The sequence below is a fragment of the Lagenorhynchus albirostris genome, chromosome X (genome assembly GCF_949774975.1).
Source record: "Lagenorhynchus albirostris chromosome X, mLagAlb1.1, whole genome shotgun sequence".
Taxonomy (NCBI): Eukaryota; Metazoa; Chordata; class Mammalia; order Artiodactyla; family Delphinidae; genus Lagenorhynchus; species Lagenorhynchus albirostris.
Window position 1 is genome coordinate 126,286,786 of NC_083116.1, and position 12,980 is coordinate 126,299,765.

Below are 12,980 nucleotides of genomic sequence, written 5' to 3' on the forward strand. Positions count from 1 at the left end.
TCCAACTGTGTTCATATACGTAGAGACAAGAGTCAATTAAGGCCCTTTTCTACTCTCTTTAATAGATGGGTGTTTTGTCTATTTAAGTCCCACTGCAGTCAATATGAGGTTCATTTCCTCTCCAAATTCAGACCGTGAGGTCCAACGTGGCTTTGAGGAAAGACATACTAACTTTCTTACTAAGGCACCTGGACGAGTCCCACCCACCCATTTACCTGTCATTCCTTCCCTACGTACTTCTGTTTCCCCTCTCATGTGGTTGGTCTTCAGGAACGTAGGGTATGGCTTACCCAGTCATGTCAAAAGTTAGGGAGTCTCTGTACCAGTTCAAAGGGTGAGCTGCGTAATAGTTGCGCATATGTGAGCAGAATACAAGAGCAGATTTTGACTGTTCTTCTGACTTTACCAAAATGCTTCCCTTTTCAAAGTTACTTTAAACTGCAATTAAAATAAATAACATGAAAAAAAGCCAGCATAATCACAGAAGATGTCTGTGATAATTCTAAAAGAAGAAAGCAATATAACCGCAAGTATTATTTTAACATATGCATAATAAAGCAGGCCTGTATGTTTAATCCTAAGCTTTTTGTGCAGCTCACTAGATGTTCTTTTGTGGTTTATCATAAAATGCATTTATTCATGGAAATGAATGTTATGTAACCCCTATAAGCAGAACACACGTCGCTTTTTAAAAAAATGCAGCGATCCCTTTGAGGACATTGAGAAGCTGCTGTAAAAGCCCAGCACGCTTGTCCCTGTGATTTCACCTTCTAGAATATAAATTTCATGATCTAACGTGCAGAGTTATCAATGAAAGATACCATCAGAAAATATAGGCATCATAATACCCTTACCTTCATCAAGACCAGGTATTTGCTTAACTTCAAAACTCAGACCCTGTGGGAAGGAGGCACTGCAGCTCTTGGAAGTGTTTTTAGTCATTCCTGAATGAAAGCGATAACATTCAGAAGACAGTCCCTGTGTTTAGCTGTCTCTCCTCCGTTGGTTGACCCGAGGCTCAGTGCGCCTTCCTGCTTGGGGTCACCACGGTTAGCTTCTTTGCTCTTAGTCAATACTGAGTATGTTTAACATTCTTTAAAAAGATTTCCATCCACAGTTCTGAGCATCTTTGAAACAAACTTATGAGTTCACGTGAGCCCATGTCTACATTTTTTTATGTTTCCGGCTCACGTGCAGCATCGTCACGCTAAAAGCTACAGGTGCCGCCGGCTATGTAATTCGTGGGACCTAGGGCGAGATGCAAATTCGGGCGATGGTGTTGAAAATTAACATCAGCGTTGTGACGCAAGAGCATTAAACAAGGTATGGATCCTTCCAAGGTCAGACACCCGCCAGGCCAGCTCTGCCTACAGAACCTTTTGAACAAAACAACGCTGGTTTTTACAACTCATTGGGAAACACGCTAAGCAATTAATTTTATTGGCCTTGCTGATGTAAACTCTATGAAGAAATATACATGTAAGCTGATGTAAAGGAAACATGGGTATAATAGGATAACTGCAGATGGTTGTTGTTACCGTTGAACAGGAAGATCTCAAAATCGCAGAGTGGAAAATCTGCAGAATTTTAGGGGGACAGGATTGGAGGTTGGGAAAAGCCACGGGCTCTGTGGGAAGAAGACCCCAGCTTTGCGCGGTATCTTTGAGCAGGTTGTGTGCATCTAGACGCTCTAGCTACGCTTAGTGGTGCGTTTAGGGAGATACCGCGTCTTGGAATGTGCGAGTGCAGTTCTGCACGAGAACGTGGCAGCGCCAGTTCACGGGAGTATCCGTCAGTTGCCCCGCATCCGAACGAGTGTGCGTGAGTCTTTTGGACTCTGTTGCGTTACATAAGTATCCCCAAGTTTGGAGCACAGCCTTCCTCACATCCCAGCCCTCTGTAGGCTCTCCTACCGGCAGGGGGCTGGAGCACAGTCACTTCCCAGTGGAGCTCAGGGCAGTACAGGGCTTTGTTAGGGCTGGTGTAGCATAGATGCTGCTGCGTCTCTTCCTCTGGTGGGGCCCTCGCTGGGGATGGAGAACGCGTGTGGTGAAAGAGCATTGGAAGAGAGTACAAGAGGGGACGGGGCAGCAATTTTGCTGCTGAAAAGGCCAAATCAAAAGACTTGGGCCAAAGACAAGGAGAAGAGTGTAGGAAAGGTTTGTCTTGAATAAGTCACTCAGGCTGGGCAGGTAGTGCTTACTAGAACAACACACACCTGAGGAAACCAGGGGGCGGGTAGTGCTTACTAGAACAACACACACCTGAGGAAACCAGGGGGCGGGTAGTGCTTACGAGAACAACACACACCTGAGGAAACTGGGGGGTGGTCTATGAGCTGCCAGCTCAGATCGGTTTCCACGGGACAACAGGAAGGAGGGAAGGAAAGGATTGGAGGAAGGTCTGAATGGAGGGAGGAAAAAGAGAGGGAAGTAGGGAGGAAGAGAGGAAGGGAATGAAGGAAAGAAAGAAGGAACGAGGGAGGGAGGATGAGGGACGTGTCAGTCAAACGTCCCTGCCTGGCCTCTGTCTCGCCTTATTACACCCACCACAGTCCTGTCACTTAGCTCTTTCCCACTCCTCGGGAAAAGGGAAATTCAGATAAGCGAAAGCATGAGCGGAGCTGAGCCCGGGGTAGGAACCGGGGAGAAAGCCCAGCTTAGGGGCGCTCCGTCCTTCCTTAGCCTGTTCCCATGCCCTTATGGGTGCCGAGGCCCTGCTGCCCGAGACAGCGCCTCACATCCAGGCCCGGGCTTGCTCGCACCTGACGTTCACTGGATGGCGTGGGGGAGGGGGGGCTGGAAGGAGCGCAAGCGGACCGTGGGGGAACCTGCGTGGGAGCGGACCACCTGGAGAGGGGCGCACGGCGGCGCTCGGCCGGCATCCCCCTGCGCTAGAGCTCGCGGCTCGCTGCCCCTCAGACCTGCCCACGGCCCTCCGCCCGCCCCCCGTCACTCACTTCCCTTCCAGCCAATGGCGCGGCCGCCTGTCACCCTCACCCCACCCCTGGAGGCAGAGCGGGGAGGGCCTTGGCAGGGAGGGCGCGGGGCCGGAGTTGAATGATTGAACTTTCCAGCGGAGTTGCGGCGGCCGCGAGGTTCCCGGCAGTGCGGCCCCGGCGCGGAGCTGGGAGCCTCGGCCAGCGCCCGGCGCCCGCGCCCCCAACCCGCAGCCATGGTGCCCGGGGCGCCCCTGACCCTCTGCCTCTGGCTGGCGGCCTCCGGGGGATGCCTGGCGGCCGGCTCCGGCGCGACGGCCGCCCGGCGGCTGGACGAGTCGCTGTCGGCCGGGAGCGTCCAGCGCGCCCGCTGCGCCTCCAGGTGCCTCAGCCTGCAGATCACGCGCATCTCCGCCTTCTTCCAGCACTTCCAGGTATGAACCGCCGCCCGCCCGGGTCCTCCCCGGCGCTGCGGGCCGCGGCGGGTGCGCACGGGGCGCGCGCCTCCCAGCCTCGCCGCCCAAGCTTCTCGCCCAGCTCAGCCGGCAGATCCGTCTTTCCCTCCGCGTGGATTTTACAGTCTGGGTGCGCGAACCCTCTTTTCCAGCACCGTCCCTGCTCCCGAAAGGAAAAAGAAGCCTGCGGCATCTTTACCTAACTCCCTTCTTCCGAGGGGGAAACGAAAGGCGGTTTCTCTGGGAAGGGAGAGCAGTTGTGTGGCTTCCAAGGGTGGGAGTGTGGGTTTGTTAGTTGCCCGGGACTTCCGCGCGGGACTGCGGGCTGGTGGCGAGTCCCGCAAACTCCGGGGCGCTCCGGGCCCTCGGCGCGGCGGGCACAGCGAGCGAGGCCGGGAGGCGCGCACCGCTGCGCCCGGGGACCCGCGCGACGAGCCCCGGCCCCGCAGGTGCCCGCGGGAGGACACTTTTGTCTCTTTCGAGCTTTGCTTTCGCCCTCGGCGGGCCGAGAGCTCGCGGCCCACCCTTCGAGCCCCGGGCGGGGCACTTGGGCCAAGTCGTGCGTTCCAGCGCGTTTGTGTTGGGGCCCGGGGAGGCGGTGGTGATGGTAGCTGTGCGCGCCCCAGTTCGGAGCCCCAGAACTTCCAGGTCTCGCCAACGAATGGCGTGGAGAGTAAGGGAAGGGATGCAGGGGATACGGGACTTGGAGGCGCCGTGTTTGGATGCTCTGAGCGGGCTCCCGGGGGTCAGTATCTCCCCCAGTCCTCGTAGGTTCTGTCGGCTTGAGGGTAGGAGAGCTTGTGGGAGGGTGGGTGTTGGGTGTGTAGAAGGTTCAGAGAACGGCACGCTTGGTGCTGTGGATGGCCGGGATCCTCGGGCGGGGGGGGTGATGGAGGGCGCCACAGAGGGGAGGACCCCCGCGGGACTTGCTCAGGGACACTGGCCGAGGGTGGGCGCACGGGAACCGCTCCCGGCCCCGACCGAGGCGCGCGCCACAGCTGCCTTCCCCAGCTGACCCGAGTGCGCGCACTCTGAAACCATTCACGCAGATAACCGAATTCCTCTTGTCTGCCCTGGTTCTCGCCCTCGCCTTTTCGTCTCTATCCTTAGTTGCTCACCTGCTCCAAAGTCCCAGCTTCTCGCCGCAGGGAAAACTGCGGAGGCCAGAAGGAGACCGGGGCTCCTGGGTGGGGTTCTAAGCCGAGCCCTCTGCCCTTGAGAAATAAACTGGGCGTCTCTTCCACTCGGGCGGGATACATGGGCCTTCCCAGAGGCCCTGGGAACTGAGCTGCGACAGGAGGCCATCGTAATGACCGTGGAGTTGGGGACGAATCTCCGAAGTCTGAAGCGATGTTCATTCTGGCGTGAGAACTCATGAAACCTCGCGCCGAGTGGCACAAGGAGAACTAAAAGTTGGAATCTTCAGAGAGTGAACCAGCTGGCGAAGTTTGCATGCGCCTGAGTGCGTGTTTCTCTGTGTTCTCAAAGAAGCGACATCCGGTGGGTGTCAGAGAACTCGGCGCGCTCTGCTGTCCTCGTGGGTCTTCAGGGAAAGGGAAAAGGGAGTGTGGTCTCGTGCGCTGAAATTACGCGGACATCCTGGAGAGGGCCCCTCCCCAGCCCCCTGGTTTCCAAACCGCCGGCCCTGCGCTCGCAGCCAACTCTCCCGAGGAGACGCCACACTCTTGTGTAAACGACAACAGAAAACAAAACGAACCGGCAGCCTGTTCCCAGGGAGAAAGAGTGTCTTTTCTTTTTCTTCTTTCCTTCCTTTCTTTCTTCTTTCTTTTTTTAAATTGAATTGTCAGTTGCTGTAATTTATTTGTTTTACAGTTTCAGCGGCTAAAGAAGCAGTTTAGATCGAGCCAATTCCCGTGAAAGGCTTTTCTTGTGGTCTCTTGGCATGATTTCTCTTCGGAAGAAAAACTGCTGACAGAATACACATTGCCAGACAATCCTGATTACATTTTAATTAGCTGGGTGAAATAAGCCGCAAATTACTCAGGACTTAATAACTGCTGTTTTTGCAATCAATTGCAAAGCCATTCTTGGAGGTTTAACCCTAACCTGGTAATGCCTATCTAAATTGCAGGGATTAAGCGTTCTTAAGATTTGAGAAGACAGAAGCACACACTCCTTAGAAAGCTGCAAGCTTCCCTGCCCCTCCCCCTTTTTAAATAATTGGAAGGATGCGGAGGGATCAGCCTGGGGGCAACTCATTACGCTGCACGTGGGATTTATTAATGGCCGGGAGAAGCTGGGCTGGCGGAAGGGTTCGGAAGAGCCCCTTCTATCAGGGTCACCCCACCCACCTGTGCAAGTAAACCGGAGCAGAAGGCTGTTTCTGGAGCAGGTGCGGGTTCCCAACTTCTCCTGCACAGTTCCCGGCCTCCTTTAAAGGAGCTGCCAGGGCCAGTGACCTGGGGTAGCAGGCCTGCAGAGAAGGCTGGGGTCCAAACGTCTCCGCCCCGGTTCTGCACACTCGCCAGTGCCTCCCAGCCTTGCAGCTCGAGGCTGGAGGTGGATGGAGCGCACGCGTGCCTCCACGTGGGTGGGGCTAGATCGGCTTCACTTGTCAGTCATGTGGCTGTCAACCTTGCCTGATGGCACGGGGGACTCAATACTGATGCTTGGAAGTGGGTGTGGTGATGGGGATACAGGAGTGTCCGTATCCTGAACGATCTGCCCACGGTCCCCGACCTGAAGGAGCTTAGGATTTCATACTGCAAGGGAGATGGATTCTGAACTGAATCATTGATTTCACCACTGAGGGCTGCCTCTCATTTGTGAAAAGCAGTAACAGGTAGCACCTCACAGGTTGTCAGTACCCGGCTCCACGATGCCCTGCGCAGGGCATTTGGCACGTTGCCATTTCAAGTTCACACGTGTCATGCGTGCACGTGGCTAAAAGCCTGGCAACGGAGGCGGTTGGGAAGGGCCTTTCCTCAGTGAATGCAGCTGAGGTCAGAGCTGTGGGGTAAGGAGCAGGGAGGCAGGCTCTGGAGCTGGGCAGATGGCGCTCTGCGTCAGGCTTAGCCACTTGACAGATACATAGCTTGGGGAAGATCACCTTCCTGAACTTCCAGCCTCTCGTGTGTCCAGTAGGACACCTGCCCAGCCAGGTGGAGATCATAAAACCTGTTGGGAATAATGAAAGCGATGGTAATAAAGGGGTCACCGTTCTGGGGGTCTTACAAGTCTGTCTCATTTCATCCCCACAACCGTCATACAAAGAAGGTACCGTTGGTGTCCTCCTAAGAGCTGATGAGGACCGGAGATGCTGAGACGCTAACAGATGGGGGACCTGGGTTCCCAGCAAGGACAGCTACAGGTTTGGGATTTGTTCTTATTTTTAGGATTTTATTGGTTAGTGGTTTAACTTCAGAACTGGCTGCCTATTTCTTAGGCCGCAGCGCCAAATGGAAACATGTCGTCCATTATTCAGAGAGCGAGAAGTGTTGTCGATGGAACTAAAATATAAAACTTGTTCTTTCTTCTGTGATCCTTCTCTTTTGGAATTTGCTATCCAGTGCTGTTCTCGGTAAAGCATAATTGAAACATGAAGTCATTCGCGTGGAGCTCACTGTTCATCTTTCTCTTGTGCACTGCCAGTGTTACACGCAAACATCAGAGCATTTCACTTGTATGTGGAAGATCACCAGCAGTACACAGTTTTGATGTCCTGGTTCATCCCTGGAGGAAAAAGTGGGGACCAGACTCAGGAAGGTGGGAAGGAGGACACGAGGACCCCCAAAGTGCCCTGTGTAGGGTGTGCCCAACGGGTGCCCCACAAGGGGATCTCGCAGGACATGTGTAGACCGTCACGGGCACCCGGGGTCTGGCGAGCGCATACGCTTGCTCAGGCATGGCCCTTGCCCAGTGCCCTGCTCTACCAGCTGCTGGACCAGCGCGCTGCACTTTGTTCTAGCCGCATCCTCAGGAAGCTGAACCAGGGCTCTCCCCCTCCGACGCTCAACCCATAGCAGATGGTCAGCCCCCAGGTGTGCTTAGATCTGCTTGCCAGATGCAATTAGCTACCTGCATTAGGGACGGGCAATAGGCTTGTTCCCGTGGAGTCTTGGGCTGTGGCTGGCCATCCACCAAACACGGTATGATGGTCCCAGCCTGGGCCGGGGACAGCCACCACTAAATTCTGGGACACATCAACGCATGCACGCGCCACCCTGACCCTCCTCGTGCCCACTCTCAGGCCCCTGCAGAGGGTGACAGTGATTTGGGGGTGAGGTGGGGGAGGCTGGGAGGGTTGGGGTGCCAGTGGGCCAGGGAGTGGGCCGCGGAGAATCTTCCCTGGGGAGGAGAGGGGTGAGGAGAGGCGGCATCATGCATGCCGGAGGCTAGAACATGCTCCCATATCCCCTCAGACTGCACGTACCGAACGCAAACTCGAAGATAAGATCTTTGAGGATTTCAACATGGCGATCTCGGCACATTAACCCTCAGGTGCAGGGCCCCTTCCGAGCGAGGGCCACGTGCACTGGTCATTTGTCCCTGAAGCTGGCCCCGGTTTGGGTTTTTTAACCCTTGGAAGAGGGTAGGTTAAGCCCACTTGTCCTGGTGGTTCTCCATAGTCTGTCCATCGTGTTCAAGGGTACAATGCTGACGTGCTCCCTTGGGAATAACCCGCCGTGCACTTGTTTTCTCAACCTCCCTAGAAGATTAAAGAAGAGGGAAAACAGTGAAAATGTGCCTGAAATTAGCTCTGTCTCTTTTTGGGTGACTCTCATTTAAGTTGAGAGTGGCCTCCTCTTCTGTGCTTGTTGGGACATTCAGGGCAGAGACCCTGCCTGTCTCGCTAGGTTCCGCTCATCATGGCAGTGATGGATCTGAGTCCCAGAGCCTTGCAGATAGAGTCCTTCCACTAAATATTAGCAGACCTGCAACCTGCTCTTTCTCTGCCTGAGTCTTCTCAAAGGAGGCTCAGTAGAATTGGGCTTGAGGAAAAAGAGTAGCCCACGTGTAATAAAATAGGAAGAGTGCGTCTATTTCTTTGCCAGATTTTGGGACCGGAGGGGAGAAGTGGGTGGAATCTTGTTGGAAGATAAGTAGCAGGTTGCTGGCAGCCTTGGTCCTAGGGCTCTAGAATTTTATTAGCGTTAAGAGATTCCAGCTTAATGGGACATTATTCACTCTCCAAACTACTGCTGATAGACTCGTGTAGGTAGCTGATTAGAGATCAGAGGCTTTTTTCTAGCAGTAATTGGAAGCTGTTTGTTTTGGCAAAAGAGAGAACTAAGCTGGCGATTAGCTCGTTCTGCTTAGACGACTAGCCTCTCCTCTCAGAGAAAGTAAACAAACAATTAGCGCATCAGAAACCTTCAGCAGCCACAACCCTGCCCCAGGCGCGCAGAGTTTTGGAGGAGCGATTCTTTGGTGGATATACTCAGCTGTGGTGTGTCCGTTTGGCCTGCCGTGAGGTTGAAGTTATACGCTAGAAAGTCTCTGGGAAGAGAGGCCATCCTCAAGTTTGACCTTTGTATTTCCTGGTCTGGGTCACTGGACCTCTGGCTGTGTTTCTAAGAATTTCTGAATTTGACCCAAACGAAACATTAGGTTATTCATGGCAAATTTTCATGTTTTTAATACAGCATTTTTCCTTGAACCGTGATTCACAAGTGTATCTTATTGTGACTATTACAGAACATGGAGAAAACACGTTAGAAAATGCCGACTTATTTATTTCTTTGTGCACTGTACTATTAGAGGAGAAATAAATTTATGTATCTATATGTTTATATATTGAGTATAGTATATATTTATATATATTTCAATATATTAATAAAATACATACATGTATGTATGTTTGGAGACCTACATTTAAAAGTTAATGTTGTTGGTTTAAGCATTCCCACCCTAATAACCTCCTAACTTATAATTTTTTAATGTTTTTATGAAATAGATTCATCAGATTTCACTGTATAACCTACCTGGGTATGTTACAGCAAATGGGCATAAAACTTGCAGGCTACGTAAAGAAACGTATCAAAGTGTCAGTGGGCATTGATTGTATTCGCGCAGAAATGGAGAAGTTCCTACGTGTGAGTTGCTATTGCCTTCCGGAAATCTGACTCTTACACGGTTTTGAGGGTTGGGCTTGGGACAATAAACAGTGAAGCGTATCTGTATTATTGAGAGGCGTTTTTTATATGCGCAACAGTACTGGTGAAAATAACAAACGCCCTGTTGGAATGCTTTGTCAAATTACCCCATAACTCATACTGTTGGTGCAGTGTCTGAGCTCCAAGTCCTTTCGAGTGCTGAAGCCAGCCACCTTTCAACATTTCCACTCACCCTGCACTCCATATTTTGAAAGTATGTTGTCTATCAACATATGGCCTTTATTAAGTATGACCTAGTTTTTCCTCTTCACATTAATCAAAGATATCCATAACTCCTTCAAACTTCAGATCAGCGTGAGGTCGCCCACATTACCACAGTAGACTGATAAAACTGACATTCTTGACATTTTAGTTATTTTTTGTACCACCTATCTTAGGAGAACGTGTAATTTGTTTCGGAGTCTCTGAATATTGGAAATGGGTCATAGACACCTATTCCTTCTCGGGAGACGCTGTTGGTGACTTTCTGTCGCTCACCCCGCCAGCCCCCGGCTCCTGGACCGGCAGCTAATAGCTTACAGCTGCTCCCCCTGAGAGACTAATAACCTTTAGCCCCTGGGCACCATCTTGCCAGCAGGGCAGTGTACCCTCCTTCCCTGATGAGGGCAGGTCATGGCCATTGGCTCACCGCTGGGGGATACAGGAGGCCAGCCCTCTGCTGGGATCAACTCTGGTACAATTTATGCTCCAAAGCCTTGCACAGGGCCAGGCTTATCAGGTCTCTAGTCGAGAACACATCCCTACTCAGGTCCTTCTGCATCCTTCCCTCCCCTTCCACTGAGAGCTTCCCCCCTGATACATCACATTCACAGAAAACCCCCTTTCAGCCTCAGCTTCCAGGAAACCCAACCTCAGACACCTACCTTCAAAATACGTTATCGAATTCAACCCTTTTGTTTTGCAGATTAGATAGCTTGATGCTTATAGGAATGATTCATTCAAGCACATACACATAATAGATAGTAGAAGTAAAGGTATAACCCAGCGTTCACAACTCTCAGCTCAGACTTTCCCCACTACCCCCTTTGCTGGTTTTCTTTTTTTTTTAAATTAATTTAATGATTTTTGGCTGTGTCGGGTCTTCGTTTCTGCGCGAGGGCTTTCTCTAGTTGGCGGCGAGCGGGGGCCACTCTTCATCGCGGTGCGCGGGCCTCTCACTGTCTCGGCCTTCTCTTGTTGCAGAGCACAGGCTCCAGACGCGCAGGCTCAGTAGCTGTGGTGCACGGGCTTAGTTGCTCCGTGGCATGTGGGATCTTTCCAGACCAGGGCTCGAACCCGTGTCCCCTGCATTGGCAGGCAGATTCTCAACCACTGTGCCACCAGGGAAGCCCGCTGGTTTTCTTATTATTTATTGTTTTAATTTTTATTTTACACTGGAGTATAGTTGATATACAGTGTTGTGTAGTTTCAGGTGTACAGCAAAGTGAATCAGTTATACATATATCCATTCTTTTTCCGATTCTTTTCCCATATAGGTTATTACAGAACATTGAGTAGAGTTCCCTGTGCTGTACAGCAGGTCCTTGGTGATGATGTATTTCATATACTGTATGGTAGTGTGTACATGTTAATCCCCAACTCCTAATTTATCCCTCTCCCTCCTTTCCCCTTTGGTAACCATAGTTTGTTTTCTAAGTCTGTGAGTCTGTTTCTGTTTTGTAATCCACCATTCCCTTTAAAAAAAAAAAAAGTGAGAGTTTATACAAATTAAAAAAAGAATCCTTCTAGACGAGGAAGCACGTTGAGTCGGTACGTTTTCTGTTATTTGAATTTAGTTTATCTCGCCTGATGATTTAAGTAAAGAGTCTCAAATCTTGATCCTAAGACATAAGCACCTCATGCGCCTTCATTGCCTCTGTGAAAAAATATATATAGTCGGCGCTCCGTGTGCTCTGGTTCTGCCTATCCGTAGTTGGTTGAATCTGCCAGTGAGGAACCCGTGGATACAGAGGACCGGCTGTACTCTTATTATAATACGGACCAGCTGTCCGTATTACATAACGGACTTGAGCATCCGCGGATTTGGTATCCACAGGGGTCCTGGAACCAGTCCCCCACAGATCTCAAGGGAGGACGGTGCTGTTAAAGCCAGCTTGCAATAGTTGTCTGGTAGGTGGACAGTAGGTGGGGTGAGGGGACGTCATTAACCTCAGTACCCCTGGCAGGTCTAAGAGGAAGGCAGAGAGGCCCAGTTAGTTCAGATATTAACCAACTTTGCGTTTACTCAGCAAGTGACCAGGCTGCCACGTCCCCCAGGACCTAGAGTCCCCTCCATATCTTTAAAAGATTATGCACATGGTTTCAAAATAGCGAGCGGAGGCATTTTCCCTGATGGTGATGGAGAAGATTGGATAAAAGTGGTTACCCCTGATAGCCGATAAGTAAGGAAAGATTGATGGAAGCAGTGTTTATGGCTCATTTTAGTGTAAATCTCAGACCGTAGATGCTTGGTCTGTTTCTCCCTTAAAAAACAAACCCGCAAAAACCGTCCCTTTAATCGCTTCTACTTATTTCAGCTAATATCGATGGATTGCTGCAGTTTCAGAGATGAGCTGGCAGAACCCCTAATCCTGAGGGGTTTATAGTCTGGGAGGGGCTAAGCCCTGTAAAAGGACCACTGCCGTCCACAGGGAGGGCTCGGGGAGTTACCTGTGTGAGATCTCAGGCCTGTTGCTGTAGGGGACGTGTGCTGGGGAGAGGACACTTGAGCTGAGCCTCGAAAGCTGGGCTCTTCCAACCGCAGAACAGCCAACCTGAGTAAATGCAGTCTTGCAGGAGTTTGGTCTGTCTCTTGGGGGCTCTGAGTGGCTCCTAATGGACAGGATGCAGCATCAGCCCGCCCAGCCAGCAGCCAGGCCTTGGGAACTTGTGGGTAAGAGCTGTGACAAAGCTCGAGTGCTCTGTTCTGCAGGACGGGTTGAGAGCAGGTCATCCCACTTAGAGGTGTCTTCCTGCTTCTTGCTGATCTGGTTGGACATCAGGCCACACTACCAGCTGCCCTCACGCTACTGAGTTGATCTCTGTGGAGATCCTCGCCGGCACCCCTAAGAAAGAGCCCGCGCTGAGCATAAAAAGGAGAGAAGGGGGCTGCCTCTCCCATCTCCCTGCCGTCATGCTTTGGCTTACGGGAGGACCCCAGTTCCGACTGGTGGGGCTGGATCCTAAGTAAGAAACTCTCCTGAATCACTGAGCCACAGGTTAGAAGGTACTGAGCGTTCATCGCTTTCTATCTTGGTGCTGAGAAAGCAGTTTCACATAAAATATCTATTTGACCTTCACAGCAGCTCTTTGAGGTCAGGAGTGTTATTTTATGTTTACAGATAAGACAACTGAAGGTCGTGAGCTATTGGGAAGTGAGATAACCAAGTCTTCGTAGCAGAAACTCAAGCCCTAACTGTCATGTTCCCAAATATTTATACTAAATGATCTGCTTCTCAGCATGTTGACAGT

At 51.5% G+C, this 12,980-nt stretch overlaps 1 protein-coding gene across 1 annotated transcript in view; it reads left to right on the plus strand.

Annotated features, from left to right (window-relative positions):
• The first annotated feature begins 3,145 nt into the window (after positions 1-3,145).
• ANOS1 (anosmin 1) overlaps positions 3,146-12,980 on the plus strand; it is a 188,470-nt gene continuing 178,635 nt past the window's right edge. The window contains exon 1 of the mRNA XM_060137589.1: positions 3,146-3,372. Within this exon, the coding sequence (XP_059993572.1) occupies positions 3,175-3,372 (198 nt within the window). The 5' untranslated portion in view covers positions 3,146-3,174. The remainder of the gene's footprint in view (positions 3,373-12,980) is intronic.